The following is a 21,158-nucleotide window of genomic DNA, read 5'->3' on the forward strand; positions in this document are numbered from 1 at the left end:
TTTATATTTTTACCTTTTGTCCCAAAACAGGGACATTTAAGCAGGATGTAACATATACTTTGTATATTTCAATTCAATTCAATTCAAGTTTATTTGTATAGCGCTTTTTACAATATAGATTGTTGCAGAGCAGCTGCACAAAAGTTTTAGGCTACTACAATATATTTAGTAGCTTATTAGTGGTGAATACTGTATGTTGAGTCGATGTACATATGATATAAATATTAAATCAGTAACTGTGTAATCAAACAGATGATGAACACTAATTGCAATGGTTATGTGCTGTAATCAACTTGTAGGAAAATTATGTAGTGCTGTATGTTGTTTCAAGGCTGGCATCATCTGCGGTCCTCTGAGGGGTTGGCATCAAATCCTAGTTACCACGGGATGGAAATCCCGTGGCAGAGACAGAGAAACAGAAAAATAATTAGCGTAGCTGCTGTTCCAACTTCCGACCAAACAAAAATGATGTGTTTAGCCCAAGCTGAGGAATATTAATGTGCATTTGATCAGATGTAACTGAAATTACAACGTTATGAGATACATTATGTGAATGCTTGGCTAAAGAGATGAGTCTTTAATCTAGATTTAAACATAGAAAGTGTGTCTGAACCCCGAACGTTATCAGGAAGGCTATTCCAGAGTTTGGGAGCCAAATGAGAAAAGGCTCTCCCTCCTTTAGTGGACTTTGCTATCCTAGGTACTACTAAAAGTCCAGAGTTTTGCGACCTTAGGGAGCGTGAGGGATTGTAGCTTAGTAGGAGACTAGTTAGGTATGCAGGAGCTAAACCATTAAGGGCCTTATAGGTAAGAAGTAATATTTTGTAAGTGATACGGAACCTAATAGGTAGCCAGTGTAGAGACCGTAAAATTGGGGTAATATGATCATATTTTCTTGATCTGGTAAGGACTCTAGCAGCTGCATTTTGGACTACCTGTAGCTTATTTATTGAAGAAGCAGGGCAACCACCTAGTAGTGCATTACAATAGTCCAGTCTAGACCTCATGAATGCATGAACTAACTTTTCTGCATCAGAAACAGGTAACATGTTCCGTAGCTTAGCAATGTTTCTAAGATGAAAGAATGCTGTTTTTGTAACATAGGAAATATGATTTTCAAAAGACAGGTTGCTGTCTAATATAACACCTAGATTTTTGACTGTAGAAGAAATAACAGTACATCCATCTAGTTGCAAGTTGCAGTTTAAGAGATTCAGTGTACTGTTTTTTGGTCCAATAAGTAATATCTCAGTCTTATCTGAATTTAACAGTAGAAAATTATTGGTCATCCAGTCTTTCACATTTTTAACACACTCTGTTAACTTTGCTAAGTTAGAAGTTTCATCTGGTCTTGTTGAAATATATAGTTGAGTGTCATCAGCATAACAATGGAAACTAATCCCATATTTCCTAATAATATTACCGAGGGGTAACATGTAAATTGAAAATAGCAGAGGACCTAGGACAGATCCTTGTGGCACTCCATAATTTACTGGTGTTAGCTGCGATGACGATGATATATTTCATTTGAAAAGAAAACAATATAGGAGTGTGGTTTCTCAATAAAACTTAAACCTCTGTAACTGTTGTTGTTATTTGTTATTTTAACAACTGGTACATTAAAATTCTCTTTCTAAAACATTCTATTTAGCAATTGAGAGGTTCTTTGCCAAAAAAAACAAGCATGTCAACCTTGTCTGGTTTCAGACAGGAGCGATGATCTGTTACAACATTACCACTAGTGCTAAAAGCTCTCTCTGATGCAGAGCTTGTTGCTGGTATGCACAGATATTTCTGTGCTAGTTTGCATAGCCTAGGGAAGTTTATTTTGTGACTGTTCCACCATTTTAGTGGATCTTCTTCATGGTCTACACATGCCATGTAAATGTAAGCATTGAGTTCAGCAGCTACTGCTTCTCTAAACTGCACAATGGGATCAAATGATGCTGCTGATGTGCTTGTGGTTTTCTTAAATAAACTCGCCAGGGTTTTTTTCTTGGCTTTAGCAGCAGGTGGATTTTCTGCATCCAGTTCTGGTTTATCCTCCATCGCTGCAGTGCTTTGTGCTAGAGGCTGCTGCTGGTGAATGTCCTGAAATTAAAAATATTACATTTTATAAATCTGTTACAAGCTGTTCTTACCAGTTAAAAAACACTGTGATAATATTACTCACAATCAACTCAGTGATGACTTGTTCCTTTAAGGTCTGGGCCTCCTGCTCAGAGATGTGTTGTGTTCAAAACCTTGGGTCTAGGAAAGAGGACATGTTGAGCAGTTCCTGTGTGACACTGTCTTCATATTTCTTGTTGAGGTAGGCCAGAATTTTTGATTTCAGTGATTTGGTCAGGTTAGTGTCCTCTTCCTCTTCAGCCAGCACTGAGGTGTTCAGAAGATGCAGAGTAGGTTTTACACAAGATATGCTCTCATAACGTTCACCCGACAGGGCATCCGTGAAGTCCTGGAGTGGGCTGAGTGCCTTGTCCACAGATTCCAGGATCTCCAGGTCCTGCCATGAGGGCAGTAGGTGTCGCACTTTGCGGTCTGCAGATAGAACCTTGGACAAGGCATTTTGCTGCTCCAGGACTCTTGCTATCATCTTCTGAGTGGAACCCCATCATGTTGAGCAGTCTTGTCATCATGGCATGCTCTGGAAGGTGGAGTTCTCTTTGGGCTTCCTTCAAGGCCACTCTCTTCTTCCAGCTATGGGAGAAGTGGCCCACAATCTTTCTGCAAATCCCAGTAGCCCTGGTAATGCATTGTGCATGATCTTTCAGAGCATTTTCTGTAAATGATAAAAAGACAAACTTACTAAAGTGACCATGCAAAACATTTAATATTCACAGATTCACACTCTGACAACATGCTCAGTTCCATATTGATACTAGCATAAAACAGTAACAAAATTACGACAAACACCCAGTTATTGATATTCTTATCAAATCACTCACCATTTTTAATCTAACGATGAAGAAAAGATTAAAGGAAAGAAAAGTGTCCTTTAAACATACATTTTTAGAGTCATGTGCTAATAATCATGAAAACAATTTAAATGGGACATTTCTAGTGTTCTTTGTGATACACCGATTTCTACAATGTATTTAAATTTTTTTCTAAATAAATCTGTTAATAGCTGTCCTCTCTAACGTACAGTTTAATAGCTTTAAATATGAAAAGATTAAATGAATTTAACTTACTGATGGCCAAATGAAGTCTATGCCCGAAGCACTGGAACCTAGTCCAGTGATTAAGCGCTTTGACGATGTTCGTGCCGTTGTCTGTTGTGACAGCGACCAAACCATCCTCACAGAGGTCCCATAGTGTGTTTCTTGATTCCTGTGTTCAGTAAAACTCCCTTGTTTCCATTTCATCTGGTCGTTTGGATTATATACACAGCTACGGTTAAACTAAAACACAAAAGTAAATATTTAATGCAGTTCTGTGTAACTCGTCCATTAAGAGTGCTATCCATTAATGATAACATATTCTTTTACTGTGACTATTGTTCGCAGACACATTATAAGCTCTTACATGTAACATTACACTGAAATGTTCATCTTGAAAATTAAGATTCATGTCTTTTAAGTCTGTAACCAGTCAGAATTTTTTCTCTGAAAAAGCTATGATGTATATATTTTATTTCCTGGTTGAGCAACATCTATTTCGGTCTCTTCAAGACTGTGGCGTTTCACTGAATTACTTTTCCCATAGAGGTAAAATGTGTTGCATGTAATGCATGATGTTAACATAATCATTGCTGAAACATTTGCACTTAGTCTACTGTACTAATAAAACAACATTACAACACAACATAGTTACAAAAGCACACACCGCATACGTTACAAAGCATACATCTTTATTCAATTTCAGAATGAGCACTTTGACATCTGTAATACATGTTGAGATGTCTCGTTTATCTGCCAATCAAATGTTCAATACTGTAAAGAATATACTTTTTAATAAGCAGAGGAAATTCCTGACAAACATAAACATTTTTTTAAACCTTTATTTTACCAGAAAATACTCTCTGAGATTAAAAATCTCTTTCACAGGAGTATCCTGGCCAAAATGGGCAGCAACACAGTAGGCCTATATAAGAAAATATATATATATAGCTTTGGATGTAAGTAAGTAATTAAGTGAAGTTTATTTATATAGCACATTTCTCTCAGCGAGCTGACCAAAGTGCTTAACAAAATCAAGAAGTAAAACATGTGGTTTGAGTTATACAATTTCTGCATGTTTTCCTGGTTCCTCTTCCACATCATCATAGTCTGTTAGTGGAAAAGAAAAGCAAATTCATGCATCAATACATACATTAAAATGCACTATAATAACCAATACTAGCAGGAAATTTAGATGAGGTCTCATAACCACAGAAATCAATAATATAAAATGATTAGAAAAACGATTAATAATGTTTAATTAACTTGTTAATAACCTACCAAACATATCACTCTCCGAGATTCCTCACATCATCATACTCCTCCTGAACACCTTCTGATAAAAATGTGGCTATTATTAATTACATGAACAAATAGACTATTTCAGGGGTGTCCAATCCTGCTCCCAAAGGGCCACAACCCTGAAGAGCATAGTTCTAACCCCAATTAAACACCTGAACCAGCTAATCAAGGTCTGCAGGGTTACTAGAAACTGTGTTTGGGTAAAAATGGAGCTCTGCAGAAAACTGGCCCTCTAGGAGCAGTTTTGGACACCACTGGACTACATAATTTATATAGTGCTAAAATTTGACGGAAATTAAGAAATAAAAAGCCCTGTGCCAATCTAGAAGCGTGTCAATTGAAACCCACACCTGCTTTATCATTGGAGAACTGTCGTAGGATGACAATATCATCATAGTTTTCTGGTAGGTCATCTACACCAAAAAAGAATGAAACATTTAATTAATCCATCAAATATAATACATATTTATCGTGTTAAAAGACGTAGAAATAAAGATAAGAAATTAACCTATAGCATGATGTCTCGGTCCAACAGTGATCACATCATCATAGTTCTCTGGTGTGATTTGTTGCTGTTCTAAATGAGCTAAAAACAAAGAGAGAACAGACCATAGTCAGAGTAGCACCATATTTTTTTTAACAAGAATAAAAACGAGGCTGTGAGGAATAGAAGTGCAGTGTATTCAGTGGATTGTACTGTTATATTGTATTGTTTATCAACATGCTAAGTTCTGCTATTTGAATTTTTTTAATTAATTATATGCATTACACAACATACATAAGCTTCTGTAGGCCCATGTAGGGGATAACATTACTCTATTTAAGTCCTTTAACCTGAAAGAAGCTCATCAGCATCTTCATACCCAGAATGCTGATCTTCAGCAATGACACTTCCTGTTATGGAGTAGAACCATCACACATGTTCACAATCACAAATATCACAAAACTCTTCCTCTTTCAACACTACCGCTATATAATTTCAAATAACACACAAGGTTCCACAAATGAATTAATGTAATTTATTCCACTCATCCCTCTGAATGAAGTGATTATCCTGTTGATCTCCACAAATCTGAGACTATGAGATTTACTCACCTCTCTGAATGAAGAGACTGTGTCTACTAGTAGGTCTGTGCTGAATCTCCTCATAAACGGCCTCAGTCATCATCATGTGTCTCCTCTTAGAGAGAGCTGTGAGTGTAGACAGACAAACCTGCTGTCAGTTCACAACACATGACTGATCACACACTGAATGAGACACAACATGACAGTCTCTGGACCTCTCCTACCTCTCCTCATCACTCTGTTCTGCTGAATCAGTATAAGCAGTGGCACTAAGAGCAGTAAGAGCACAACTCCCAGTACAATCACAAGCACTGGGGGGACAAAGAAAGACGGTGCTGGAGGAGTTTGTGAAGGAGTGACTGATGTTGAGTGCACTGAAGGAGAAACTGTAGAAGAAACTGATGTTGTTGTGGCAGGAGTAGTGGACACTGAAACATCTGGCAAATCTGTCAAAACAGACAAACACTTTCAACATCATGACTGATTAAAATACACAATAAGGTGTAATATTCCTCAGTGTTTGGCTGTGACCTGCACAGGTGAGTCCAGCATGCTCTTTGTGGGAGCAGTCAGTGTGGTTATTCAGGGAAAGAGGACAGTCCCACAGGTGAATCTCATTCCCTCTGCACTCGACTCTGTTCAGCCACACAACACCTTGACCAGCACCAAAGACTGAATTCCCATCAGCCCTCAGTGCTGCTCCACAACCCAGCTGCCTGCAGACCACCTGAGCATCGCTGATGTCCCACTGATCATCACAGACTGAGCCCCACACAGCGTTATGATACACCTCCAGCCTCCCAGAGCACCGGCCCTCCCCTCCACTCAGTCTGAGAGGAACGTAATCTAAAACACACATATCAACCAGCACTAACCAGCTTCAGCGCACCATTTTCAAAATAACTTTATAATACATTTTTATATTTATATTTTATATTTAACTATTTAAAATTGTGCTAATTTTAAAGTTTGGAATGTTTATTCAATGCTCGGGAGCACAGATTATTTAAGATAAAGCAAATACTATCTTATAATACACTTACTTAAACAATGTCTCTGTTGAAAAGATGGTGAGGTAGAACATTTAAGATGATTCCCAGGAGAATCATGAGTTCGCTCCTCTGAGATTAAAATAATGTTAATTTTATTCACCACTGAATGTAAAAGTCATTAAAAGAAAAACAAAAACAATAATAGCATTTGAACTAAAGTGATCACTTCAAACCATCTCAAGTCAGTTAAATATTACCTTACCTGAGCAGGTGATCTTGGCAACTTCATTATCACAGTCATTCTGTCCCCAGGGTGAAGATGGACACTGCCATAAAGTGGAGTCATGTCGTCGACAACTAAGTTCATCAAGCCAATTATGAGGCCTCAGTCCCTCTGAATAAATGGGTTCACTGCCAGATCTTCCACAGTTCAGCTCTTGACAGATCAGACTCGCTGTGTTTCTGTCCATCCGGTTTGAACATACATTTCCCCAGGATCCATTGTAAAAAACCTCCAGATTCCCTTCACAGCCCTCAGTTAACCTGATCTCTGTAAACTCTAGATGTAAAAAGCATAAGAATCAGCCACAACTCTTACAGAACGGAAGTGTGTTAGAGATAAAAATCAAAAAATTTAATGATTTCGTTTTCTCCCAATGATTAAGGTTCCTTATTGTTTCTATAAATTATTATTTTAGTACTTTGAAAAAAGGCCACTTAAAATAAATAAATAAGCAAACAACTCAATGCCAAATGAGATAAGTGATTTTCAGTCCTCTGGCGCAGACAGGACGACAGCGCGTAAGTGACTAATTAAATTCTGTATTTTAAATAGGCGGTTGTTGCATTTGTTGCTGCTAGATAAACACGTCCTTGTTTTCTATTTATTGACTTATTCGTTTCTATTTGCATTTTGTTGCTGCTAGAGAGTATTTGTTCATTTCTGTTTATTTGTTTCCTGGTGATTTCGTTGTAAATAGCAGTTTTGATTGCTCTTATTCAAATTGAAATACTGAGCCGACGGCCAAGGGAAGCTTTTGTTTGTGATATCGCTCCCTTCCTGAGCGCGCTTAAAAGTGCAAAGTGTGTGCAAAGTATTGATTGGTGGTGTATTTAACTGCGTTGTAAGCGTTCAGCCTCCTCGCGTGAAGACCGACGAGAGTAAAGACCTGCGACTTTTCCTGCGCGACTTTAACCGAGCAACGAAAGCGACAACGCACTTAAGTACTTCTTTCCTTTATTCCACTCTTCTTTCTGTTCTCCTCTATCATGTGTTTCCAATTCATTCTGGTGCTCTCTACACACCGCACTAACATCACACGCACACGTCGACGCAATATTTCTAACCTGCGTCCTATCGACACCTCTTCCACTGAACCTTTCTCTTTCACGGTTGGACTCTGGAACTGTCAGTCAGCTGTCAACAAAGCTGACTTCATTTCGGCATTTTCTTTGCAATCTGGCCTGAGCATCCTAGGTTTGACTGAGACCTGGATATGTCCAGAAGACTCTGCAACCCCAGCCGCTCTATCCAATAAATTCTCCTTCTCTCACACCCCTCGTCAGACTGGAAGGGGTGGGGGTACGGGACTTCTCATTTCTGACAACTGGAAATACTCAACCCATTCTCCTCTATGCAACTATAACTCATTTGAATCGCATACAATCACTATCATATCTCCTATCAAACTCCATGTTGTTTTAATTTATCGCCCTCCTAGTCAACTTGGCTTCTTCTTAGAAGAGCTGGATGGGCTGCTTTCCTCTTTTCCAGTGGATGGCACTCCACTTTTAGTCTTTGGGGACTTCAACATTCACCTTTACAAGCCCTATGCTGCAGACTTCCATTCACTCCTAGCTTCATTTGATCTAAAACGCATCATCACTACATACACTCAAAAATCTGGCAAACAACTTGATCTCATTTACACACGAAATTGTATTTCAGATAACATTGTAGTCAAACCCCTACACATCTCTGACCACTTCTTCATTACCCTTAACCTACATCTTGCTTCTTGTGCTCCCCCAACACCTTTACCTGTTACTTTTAGACGAAACCTACGCTCTCTCTCACCCTCCCACCTTTCTTCCTTAGTATCTTCCTCCCTTCCCTCTCCAACCCACTTCTCATCCCTGGATACTAATGCAGCAAACGACACCTTATGCTCCACTCTAACCTCTTGTCTAGACGATATATGCCCTCTCTCCTGCAGGCCAGCACGGGCTGCTCCTTCAAACCCTTGGTTATCCGATGTTCTCAGAGAGCATCGGTCCAAATTTAGGGCAGCCGAGAGAAAATGGCACAAATCTCAGGATCCATCTGACCTGAGTATGTATCGGTCTCTGCTTTCATCCTTCTCTTCCCAAGTACATACTGCCAAATCTTCATACTTCCACAACAAGCTCAACAATGCTCCGGATGCACGCAACCTTTTCAAAACTTTTAATTCACTGCTTTGCCCCCCTCCACCACCTCCCACCACTTCTATAACAGCTGATGATTTCGCCACATTCTTCACAGACAAAACTACATCTATCAGTAATAAGTTCTCAGCTCCACACATACAGGAACTACAGTTGACCACACCCACGACTGGAACTCCCCTCTTCTCCTTCTGTCCTTACTCTGAGGCAGAAGTAGCCAAAATACTCCTCTCCAGCCATCCGACGACATGTCTTTTAGATCCTATCCCCTCACACCTTCTCCAAGAAATCTCTCCCACAATCCTACTGGCGCTCACACACATCATCAACACATCTCTTCTCACAGGCACTTTCCCCACTACGTTTAAGCAGGCCCGGGTAACCCCACTGCTCAAAAAACCTACACTGAACACTTCACTCATCGACAACTACAGACCTGTCTCTCTCCTTCCATTCATAGCAAAGACACTGGAAAGAGCCGTTTTCAACCAGCTTTCTTTATTTCTCTCACAGAACAATCTGTTGGACGCTAACCAGTCAGGGTTCAGGAGTGGCCATTCAACTGAGACTGCTCTACTGTCTGTCACTGAAGCCTTGCGGACTGCTAAAGCTGATTCCAAATAATCAGTACTCATTTTGCTGGATCTATCTGCAGCTTTTGACACGGTGAATCATCAGATCCTCCTGTCCACCCTCTCATCGCTGGGCATCACAGGGACTTCACTTCGCTGGTTCGAATCCTACCTCTCTGGTAGGTATTTCAGAGTGGCCTGGGGAGGGGAGGTATCCAAAACCCATCAACTGGTCACTGGGGTTCCTCAGGGATCAGTTCTTGGACTCCTCCTCTTCTCCATATACACCACATCTCTAGGCCCCATCATACAGGCACATGGCTTCTCCTACCATTGCTATGCTGATGACACACAGCTCTATCTTTCTTTCAAACCAGATGATCCATTGGTAGCTGCGCGGATCTCAGGCTGCCTGGCGGATATCTCTGCATGGATGAAGGAACACCATCTACAGCTCAATCTAGCAAAGACTGAACTCCTCATCTTTCCTGCCACTCCATCTTTACAACATGACTTCTCCATCCAGTTAGATTCATCAACAAATACCCCATCGACTTCAGCCAGAAATCTGGGTGTAATCTTTGATGACCAATTGACCTTTAAAGATCACATTGCTAAAACTGCTAGATCTTGCAGGTTTGCATTGCACAACATCAGAAAGATCAGGCCCTTCCTAACAGAGCATGCTACACAACTCCTTGTCCAGGCCCTGATCATTTCCAGGCTGGACTACTGCAATGCTCTTTTAGCCGATCTTCCAGCATGTACAATCAGACCTCTACAAATGATTCAGAATGCAGCAGCACGGCTGGTCTTCAATGAGCCCAAAAAGGCCCACGTCACACCTCTCTTCATATCTCTGCACTGGCAACCGGTTACAGCACGCATCAAATTCAAGGCACTGATGCTGGCATATAGGACAGCCACGGGCTCATCACCTGCTTACCTCCATTCACTACTACGAATCTACACTCCCTCCAGATGTCTAAGATCCTCTAGTGAAAGACGCCTCATTGTACCACCACAAAGAGGTATGAAATCACTTTCCAGAACATTCTCGTTCAACGTTCCTGCCTGGTGGAATGATCTTCCCACCCCTATCCGGAATTCAGTCTCCTTAACAGCTTTCAAGCGACTGCTGAAAACCCATCTTTTTCGACACTATGTGACTCTATATATATAAAAAAAAATCTCCTCTCTTTCCTCCCTCTCTAGCCTGTCTCCTCCCTTTCTTGATCTTCCCCTTCTAGCCTGCACTCTTCTAACAACGCCTGATATATGGTATTTTTGAGCACTTCCTATGTTGATCTGCCTCCTTAGTATGAATCACTTGTTGTATTCCCACTTGTTAGTCGCTTTGGATAAAAGCGTCTGCTAAATGAATAAATGTAAATGTAAATGTAAATGATGAAATAATATGCATAATATATACATAATTATTCCAAAAGGTGTATTCACACAAATTGTTTCTTTCTTTTCACAGCCCTGTAAAAAAACAATATTGCCAAAGCTTGGAATATATGTGAAGAAATATAATAACAATAATAATACAAAAAATAGTAGAAATATGAATAAATAATATGAATAAGTATCAAAATAATAGAAGAAAACGTTATAACACTTTAAATTTAAACAGTGTAACAAATTAGAACATGTGAACGTTTGAAACCACAGAGATTAACATATAAACACACACATGCTGAGGGTCACTGTGGTCGAAACACACTGAAGTCAGATACAATACACACATTCACCTGCTCTCTCTCAGGCTGTGGCACATCCACACATAGCTCACAGCCACTGTGTGTGTGTGTGTGTGTGTGTGTGTGTGTGTGTGTGTGTGTGTGTGTGTGTGTGTGTGTGTGTGTATATATATATACACACACACACACACGCACAATTTACCTCTGTCCCAACAGTTTTCCGGCGTTCCTCCTCCACCATAGCTCCTTACTCTTAAACTACTTATATAACTTATATAAAAACAGGTTCTCAGTTGATAGTCCTACTGGTAACATGACTCATTAGTCACTGACATAGGTTTCTGAAATGGTCAAACTATTTTCTTATTTAAATTATGTTTTACTGTTTACCTGAGCACACGACTCCTACATCCTCCTTGTGTTGACAGTCATGTTTTCCCCAGCCTGGAGAAGAGCAGCTCCACAGGGACGTCTCATTCCCCTCACACTCCACCTCATCCAGCCATATGGGTCCAGAACCAGGACCAAACCAGGCTGGTACCTGCTGGTTACTGAGGGCCACTCCGCACTGCAGCTGTGTGCACACCACATGGGCATCTTTAATATCCCAGGAGTCATCACACACTGTCCCCCATGAGCCGCTGTGAAAAACCTCCAGCCTCCCTGCACAGTCTCCCCCAGAACCCACCAGCCTGATGGACCCACGACCTGATATTCAGAGAAAGAAAAACACATTATTCCTGAATACATCTAGAATTTTCCCAGATGTTGTTGTCCTCACCAAGGCAGGTGATGGACAGCTGTTGTGTGGAGCTGCAGTTGAGAGTTTGTGGAGAGCTGCAGTTCCCCAGATGAGCTTCACTCCCAGAGCACTGGAAGCCCGTCACACACTCATGACTGTGTTCATGACTGCATGAAGAGGAGCCGTAGAAGTTCAGCACAGAGCCACAGTCCAGCTGTCTGCAGACCACAGAGGATTCAGTGAGACTCCAGGAGTCCAGCAGAACTCTCCTCCAGACCTGATGGATGAAAACTTCCACCTCCCCCTCACACTGTCTCTCCCCAGACAACCGCACCAGACCATCATGAAGAGCCAGAGAGGAATCTCAGGAGAAGAGCAGATGTTTTACTAAAATATTCCAAGTTTGAGAATACGCTTTACATCAACATTACATTTTAAATGATAAAACATGAAATAAGTAAGGACTCACAAGAGCAGATGACTCCAGCATCTTGTCTATGAGAACATTCAGATCGACTCCATGAAGAGATGGAACATTCTGAGAGTTGTGTTTCATTCCCGTCACAATCAAACACATCAGCCCAGATTTTACCACTTCCCTCTCCAAACCAGTCTGATCCCACAACAGACACAGCAATCCCACAATTCAGCTGTCTACAGAGGACACTGGCAGCTCTCATATCCCAGCATGCATCACACACTGTGCCCCATTTACTGAAGTACTGATGTTCAACTCGACCAGAACAGATGTCAGGGCCGTTTACAAGCCTGAGATTAGTGTAACCTGCACAAAGAAGGTAGAGTTTAATTAAACATTATTTTTTTAAAAAAGGGGGTTTTGTGATTCTCTCAATAAGTTGAAAAAACTGCTCCATTACCAGAACATATCAGTACAATGGCATTCTCAGGGGTACAGTTGTGTTTGCGAGACACTGATGTTGGACAGAAAGATATATAGGATTCATTTCCTCTGCACTGAATCTCTTGTGTCCACATCTGAGTGTCTCCTTTGTCAAAAGCAGCTGCTCCCAGCACCTGAACAGGAGCCCCACAGTCCAGCTCTCTACACACAACCTCTGCATCCTGCTGGTCAAAGGCAGCATCACACACTGACCTCCAAATCCGATTGTGAGGCACTTCTACTCTGCCCAAACAATGGGATCCCCCAATCAGCCTGACTCCTTAAATAAAAAAGGGACAATTTTCTGTCCTAATATAACCTCATAAAACGTAACAGTTATTTGTTTCATACTTTTGACAGTTTGCATTTTGCATTTGTGGACAAAATGCAACCAGAATGTCATTATAATCCATTTTGTCTATGAGGAATGGTTTGATTCTTTCTCATAATTTAAGATGTCACACATTTGTCAAATAATTTATATTCATCCTGAAATTCTGTGGGAGAAAAAAATTGTAATTATGAAGTAAGTCTAGAGCTTACCTGAGCAGACAACTCCAGCATCTTCAGTATGATTAGCATATATCGCCCCTCCAAGGATCCCCCCTCTGCAGTCAATCAGTGTAGACTCTGATCCAGTACACTGTAAACTTGACATCCAGATTTCTCCCGATCTTTCTCCGAAGTGAGCACTCTTTTGTGTACTCAAAGCCTCTCCACAGCCCAGCTCTCTGCACACCACTGCAGCATCAGTCATATACCAGTGAACATCATACACTGTTCCCCACTGACCTCTATAATAAACCTCAAGTATCCCAGCACAGTGACTGTGACCACCTACTAATCTCACTGTTTCTGAAATAAAATGGCACGAAAATTAGAAAAAGTGGAAAAATAATTTACAATATTACTCAATGATTTTATGTCATTACTCATAGTTCATATGTCGTTCACCTACCAGCACATACAACGCCCACATTGTCGTCATGAGAACAACTGTGAGAAGGTGACATTGGACAGAGAGCAAACTGAGACTCATTTCCTCTGCACTGAATCTCTTGTGTCCACATCTGAGCGTCTCCTTTGCCAAAAGCAGCTGCTCCAAGCACCTGTACAGGAGCCCCACAGTCCAACTCTCTACACACAACCTCTGCATCCTGCTGGTCAAAGGCAGCATCACACACTGTGTACCATCTGTTCCTATGGGGCATCTCTAATCTTCCAGAGCAGCGAGAACCTCCAACCAGCCTGACACCTAAAATACAGGTGACACAGTGGGTCAGGCACAACTGGGAGAGGAGGATATATCTGCAGCATTAGTCAGCTAAAAAAGAAGGCAATCTACAGGCAGACAAAAAAACATGACAGTTTCGTAATTCTGATGTTAACATTTAGGTGAAGGTTTCATCAAATTTACAGTAAATACTATGAATGTACAGTAGTTCCTTTATACAGAGACATACAACTTCTCATTTCACCTCAGATCATTCACTGATCCTATGTAATTGATTTAATATTAAGCAATTTCATCCCTATAAATGGTTAGTTCGTCCTGTATTACATCACTTCTTGGTCTCCCCTATTAATGGTTGCAAACGCATGTTTTAAATACAGCAAATATTAGTACATTTATTTGATAAAGAAAGCTACCCAGAAAATCAGCCTACCTGAGCAGATAACACCAACATCTTCACTATGCTTACAGTCATTTTTACCCATTTCATTTTTTGAGCAGTTGAATATTGAGGACTCTGATCCACTACATATCACATTATCCATCCAGATTTTTCCTGATCCTGGTTCAAAGTAAACAACACGCATTGTTTTTGAAGTATTTTCACAGCCCAGCTCTCTACACACCACTGCGGTGTTTGTCAAATCCCAGTAATCATCACACACGGTTCCCCATTCTCCACTGTAATAAACCTCCAGCCTACCAGCACAGGAATTATTACCACCAACCAGCCTCACATTACCTGTAGACAAGATGAAAGAAAGATGTATAGGCTATAAAATGTATGTGGGAGACGATGGACATAAACAGACATTCAGTCAGTGAAAAAGACAAAATCACCTTTATATTAATGTTGATATCACACATACAAAAATTGAACTGTAAATTATATTATGATCAGTTCATAACACAAACTCAATCACTACAACAGTAACTAACAAATAACGATCCTAAGTGTGTACGTACCAGCAGTAGTGAGTTTGATCACAGAAGACAAAAAAATAAGGGTTAGATAGCTCTCCATCTTTACTGATCATACACTTTGTTTGATGAGCTCAGAACTGACAAGTTCAGGAGAGACAGAGACAGAAAGTTGCACAGCCACCAAACAACAAACCAATCAAAGACACTTTGACCTTATTAGACAGAAGAGAGGAAATCATCAAACAGTTTCATTGACAAATCAGACGGCGTATTTCTGATTCTCACCATATTTATTTAAAGTATGTCAGCCTTGATGAACAGGACTCCTCCTCCACCTCATCGAGACACTTCAGTGGGGAGAAACATACAAGATAGAGGAATGACCAAGTCTAACATACAGGAAACTGATTTCAGGGACAGGAAACATTCCAGTTTATTTACAGCATCAAAGCTCAGCACCTGCAGATATACAAATACTAACACTGATAACAAACTGTTTGATGTTTCTCGCTTTAAGTTCATGTTTACTAATTGGATGCAAACTTAAATTAATGGAACTGTTTTAAATATTTGTTTTAACAATTTTTATTTATTCAGAAGTGTATTTTAGCAACGCTTGTCAAGTATACACTTACAGTATATATTAGTACACATTAATACATATAGCAGTAGTATATTAGTAGTATACTATCTTACATATATTAAAAAGACAATAAAGTATACTTATGACCATAAACTAACCCTAAACATACAGGAATACTAAACCAAGTTTGCAGCTGTACTTGTAAGTGTTTACTAGTGCAATACCTGTTTGCTCCTGTAGTTGGCAATAAAGAAGACAAAGTTGTTGAGTATATACAGCACACTTGTTTGACTGGAACACGACACAATATCAAATTAAAATACTCTTGTCTGTGCCAGAACAATGTTACTTAAATAAAACAAATATTTGACTGCTGTATGCTGACCAGAGGAACATTTATCCTGAAAATATAAAGTCTTGTTTTTAGTTTGCTGTTTAGAATCAGAACAATTCCCGAATTAATCGTTTGAGTCGGTTCTTTAGACTGCACTGTTCAGTGAATCAAAACTGTAACGACATATTGTTGAGTTATATGTTCTCATTAATCATATAAATTTATGTTTTGTTATGTATTTTATTTATTTATTTTTTAGATTATACTACTGACTGTTGTATGCCAAAAATGTGCGAGAGTTCGTTGTGCGCAAGTGTTAACAAACGGGACTTTCATTTTGACTCTAGTTGTGAATGTTGAACTTAGTACTGTGTACCGACTATTGCCTCGTTTCCACTGAGTGGTACGGTACAGTACGGTACGGGTCGGGTCGGAAAACCATGAATTGGCTAGCGTTTCCACTGCCGACAGTACCCTTACTTGATGGGCGTGGTGTATGCCGGAAAGTAGTGATAACGTCACTTGATAGACGTGGTGTATGACGGAAAGTAGCTTGACGTCATTCTCGCGCAAAGAAGAAAGCTAAGACCGCAAACATCAATGGAGGACATTTGCGAGTTATGTTTCGCGGTGGCATTGTTTTGCAAGGTGTTGTGTGTGTTTTAAAAATGGCGCCTCTTGTGTTGCGTTGTCGTTCTGTAGCACGCGCAAGTGACGATTCTCTGTCAACCAATCAACGCTCTGCAGTGAGTCTAGCTCCACCCTTTAGTACCGTTCCACTGTGCTAGGTACCACAACGGAAGGGTACCCAAAAAGTGGTACGGTACAGTTCGGCATTTTGGTACCATTCACAACTTTTGATAGTGGAAACGCAAATAAATGCGTACCGTTCCGTTCCGTACCGTACCGTACCGCTCAGTGGAAACGAGGCATATGTGATGCTTCTCCCTCAGGCACTGATGTTATACCAGTGCGCTGAGATGTAAACGAACAAATAAATAATACTAAGAAGTTATATCTGGATTATTCTTTAATGGATGGATGACAACAACATATTGCACATAGACATGACGGATAGAAATGAAACCTTAACATATGAACTTTGAAATAACAAAATGAGCACTCGATGAAGTGAATACTTACCTACAATCAACCAAAATGAAACCTGCCCCTACTATCGCTTGTCATGAATGAAGAAACTCTTATTTGTTGTGTTTAGCTTTGAATGACTCGATTCTGCAGGTTAGGACGAGTTCCATCCAAAAGAAGTACCAAAAAAAAACAGGACATTGCCATGGTTTTAATTTTAATTGCAGCACTTCTATGATATTAAATGTTGTTACTTCATTCAACAGGTAACTCCGTTTGTTTTATATTTATGAATATGTGCTGCGCTGGGGTTCTAATGTTCTTTTGTAAGCATTATTAAGTCATAATATAGAGTAAAAGTTATTATAAAGTGATTCATACGGTTTATAAATTAGAAATATGTGTTTTAAACATAGCCTACAATTGTTGTACAATGTGATGCATGTTTTCCTATTATAAAAGTTACTTAATGTATACAAAATGAATGCAACTTTTTTTTAGCATTATCAGAATCAGAAATAGCTTTATTGCCAAGAATGCTTGCGCATACAAGGAATAAGAAAATACGAAAAAAAAAAATCCATTTATCCATTGGCAAATTTATGCTGAGGGCTGTTAAATCATTTGGTCATTTGGGCTTGTTTAGGATGACTTCAATGTCACCATTTGTGCATTTAAAGGTAAGATCAGACATTTGAATTCGAGGGCTGTGTTTTATTGAAACACACAAAAATGTATTGCTATTAACAATACCACAAAAACAATACAACAAAATCTTACAAAGGCATAGAAGTTTTAATACAAAAAAGGGAAACACGCAAAACATTAAGAGTTCAATTTTTTTTAACTGAGGCAGTGGATGTAATCATTAGGCTATCTTCTTTGTTGGACTCTTCCTCCACATCATCATAATCTGTTATGTAAAAAAAATATGTCAAATGTTGTAAGTGGATAGATATTTTGAAAGGCTAAAATATTTAAAATATTTAAAATATTTTATAAATAAAGATAATATTATGAGAACAAAAGGGTTACAATAATTTACCCAACAGGTTTCTCACATCTTCACTGACACTCATCACATCATCATACTCCTCTTGAACTCCCTCTGATCAAGAATGATGTAAAAGCATGACATATCAGTTTATTAAACACTCACAAAACACATCTCGTATAAAAAATGTGCAATTGTGCAACTCACCTGTTACCCCTCGAGAGCTTGGTTTATTAATGATGACATCATCATAATTCTCTGGTGTGTCCACTACACATGCAAACAGGATTTTGAAATATTTTATCAAATATATCTGTAACAATCTTGATTTTAATGGAATATTTTTATTTAATTGAAAAAAATGTAAAACACCTTTTTTGATATCAGAGTTCTGTCCGCTCGTCATGACATCATCGTAGCTCTCAGGTGTGTCTTCTACATTCAGAACAAATTTGAAATATATGTCTTAAGTACATTGCAATATTTTATTTAAAAAGTGTATTATATGCTGTTGTGAATAACAGAGTGACACCTGTCTCACGATCTGGTTTCAGTCCATCAGTGATGACATCATCATAGTCTCCAGGTGTGATTTCCTTCACCATCTCTTCTGCATCAACACAGAATATGTTTGGATAACAAAGCCAAAATATTTTGTTGCTGCCGATCATGAGACTGAGAATTTATTAACCCTCTGGTGCTCTTCGTTTAGCAGTCACACGTGTGCTCTTCGCGGTCAGAAGTGACCGGACACCTATAACGCATCCTGTAATTTTTTCAGTAAAACCATTCCAATTCATTTTTGTTTAATAATATTTTTTCTTTTTTCTTTTGAATTTTGAGAGGGTTTAGTGGTAATAATGAATATTTATGCTGTAATTAATATCCATTTTTTGCCATTGAGAATAATAAAAAATTTTAATTTAATTTTTTTTTTTTAATTTTTTAATGAATGCAGTATTTCAGGTTGAAATAGAGACTCAGCCATTCAACACTAATTTTTGAAGGCAGATTAGCGCCATCTGTTGGTAAAAAACGAGAAAAACATCTGTAATGGCAGGTGTAACTTGATGGCTGTATAGTAAGCTACAAAGCAGCTTGTGAATTGCCTAGTTGTTTTTAGACAATTGATTCAGCATTTTTATTAGGTGGAATAGTTGAACATACATTTAAACAATCTCAAAGACTATTTATTATCCAGTTTGGGATAGTTTTTTGTTATAAATATGATTTGAAGTGTTAATTTTTTGTATATGCAAGAGAGTGTGTGTCTTTTGCACTCTGGATATGTAATTTTTTATACATATATTTTTATTTTATTTTACATCTTCTCAATTTGCTGTGTTTCAGTTCATTTGTGCATGTGTGTGTGGATGTGTCAGAAAGAGACAGAAAAATTCTGTACATTTTTGTATTTTTGTCGATTTCCCATTCATTTCCTGATGTCGGTCATTTTTGACCAAAGAGCACAAGTTTTCTTTTTTTTTTTTGGAATCGTGCCCTCATTTTTTATGTGTGTCCATAAAAGTCACTGAATTTGGTAGTGTTCTCATGAAGCTGTGATTTAAAAAAAAAATTCAAAACCGTTTTGGTCAAAAGTGACCGAATAGAGGTGAGTATATTAGTGTGTGTGTGTGTGTGTGTGTGTGTGTGTGTGTGTGTGTGTGTGTGTGTGTGTGTGTGTGTGTGTCTGTGAATGGGTGTGTTTTAGAGTGTCACCCCTTCATTGCTGTGTACTTTTTTCAGCATTGTGGAGGATTTGTAGATTGTACACACAAAAATTCTCTGAATATTTGTATTTTTGTCAATTTCCCATTCATTTCCAATGGTCGGTCATTTTAGACCGAAGAGCACAAGTTTTTATTTTATTATTAGTTTTTTTTAATCGTGCCCTAATTTTTTTATGTGTGTTCACATTCCAAATGCCATAAAAGTCAATGAATTTGGTACTGTTCTGTTGAAGCTGTGATTTTTTGAAAAATTCTAAACCGAAAATGTTTTGGTCAAAAGTGACCGAATAGAGGTGTGTATATTAATTTGTGTGTGTGTGTGTGTGTGTGCGTGTGTGTGTGTGTGTGTTTATGAATGGGTGTGTTTTAGAGTGTCACCCCTTCACTGCTGTGTACTTTTTTTCAGCATTGTGGAGGATTTGTAGATTGTACACACAAAAATTCTCTGAATATTTGTATTTTTGTCGATTTCCCATTCATTTCCTATGGTCGGTCATTTTAGACCGAAGAGCACAAGTGTGACTATTTTTTTTACGACCACTTAGCCTGCTTGAATCATGCCCTCAATTTTTTTTTGTGTTGACATTCCAAATGGCATAAAAGTCACCGAGTTTCATGTCATTCCGATTAAGCAGTGATTTTTAAAAATTCAAAACAGAAAATTTTTCGGTCAGAAGTGACCGAAGAGCACCAGAGGGTTAAACATCTGGTAATGACTTGTGATGAGTTAAAAAAGTCACTGACCTTTTAGGCCACTGCCATTAGTGACATCATCATGATATGCAGTCTTGAAATCTTTTGCTAAAAAGGAGAGCAGACTGTTAATATACAAGCAAACAACCATATTTTACAGTTTTGGGTCATCAAATATGTAACAGAATTTGTTAAATACATTTATTTATTTAGGCAAATTCTTTAAAAAAGATTTGAGTGGAGTGTGTAATGAATATGTGCTTCAGCTCTCGAACCTGAGAGAAGCTCATCAGCATCTTCATACCCAGAATGCAGTTCTTCAGAGATGAGACTCCCTGTTAAAGTAGAGCAGAACAGTCAGAAACATGTTCATCATTACAAACAAATTGAATCCTTATAAAGAAGACAACACAAAACAAATATTAATTATTCTCATTTTAAAAGTATTATAGACAGAAATCCTTTTTTGTTGGGCCTGTTAGTAAATACACAAGTATCCTCACATGAACCCATTCCTCACACACACACCTGCACCTACACCTGACAATCTTTAAATACTCACAGGAAGAGACACTCAGAGACACTCAGAGACACTCACTGACACACACACACACACACACACACACACACACACACACACACACACACACACACACACACACACATACACACACACACACACAAACACATGTTGGGTTTACATGTTTTATGG

General features: G+C 38.9%; 1 protein-coding gene across 1 annotated transcript; it reads right to left on the minus strand.

Moving 5' to 3' along the window:
- Nucleotides 1-4,796: 4,796 nt before the first annotated feature.
- On the minus strand, nucleotides 4,797-20,959 carry LOC141333025 (scavenger receptor cysteine-rich type 1 protein M130-like). The gene is made up of 20 exons (XM_073837971.1): nucleotides 20,950-20,959; nucleotides 20,722-20,781; nucleotides 20,498-20,554; nucleotides 18,565-18,633; nucleotides 18,396-18,458; nucleotides 18,231-18,293; nucleotides 18,075-18,137; nucleotides 13,824-14,120; nucleotides 13,409-13,720; nucleotides 12,843-13,145; nucleotides 12,434-12,748; nucleotides 12,004-12,327; nucleotides 11,613-11,930; nucleotides 6,783-7,079; nucleotides 6,060-6,374; nucleotides 5,753-5,974; nucleotides 5,559-5,654; nucleotides 5,298-5,357; nucleotides 4,972-5,049; nucleotides 4,797-4,876 (listed from the first exon to the last, which is right to left on the minus strand). Exons 1-20 carry the CDS (start codon nucleotides 20,957-20,959, stop codon nucleotides 4,797-4,799), a joined length of 3,402 nt encoding a protein of 1,133 aa, XP_073694072.1.
- Nucleotides 20,960-21,158: the final 199 nt, after the last annotated feature.

Source organism: Garra rufa, chromosome 4, assembly GCF_049309525.1.
Source record: "Garra rufa chromosome 4, GarRuf1.0, whole genome shotgun sequence".
Taxonomy (NCBI): domain Eukaryota; kingdom Metazoa; phylum Chordata; class Actinopteri; order Cypriniformes; family Cyprinidae; genus Garra; species Garra rufa.

Coding starts and splice junctions, on each gene's coding strand:
- LOC141333025 (XM_073837971.1), bottom strand. Junction 18,634..20,497: donor TAATGGCAGTGGCCTAAAAG/GTCAGTGACTTT, acceptor GTGTTGATGCAG/AAGAGATGGTGAAGGAAATC. Junction 18,138..18,230: donor AAGCTCTCGAGGGGTAACAG/GTGAGTTGCACA, acceptor ATTCTTGATCAG/AGGGAGTTCAAGAGGAGTAT.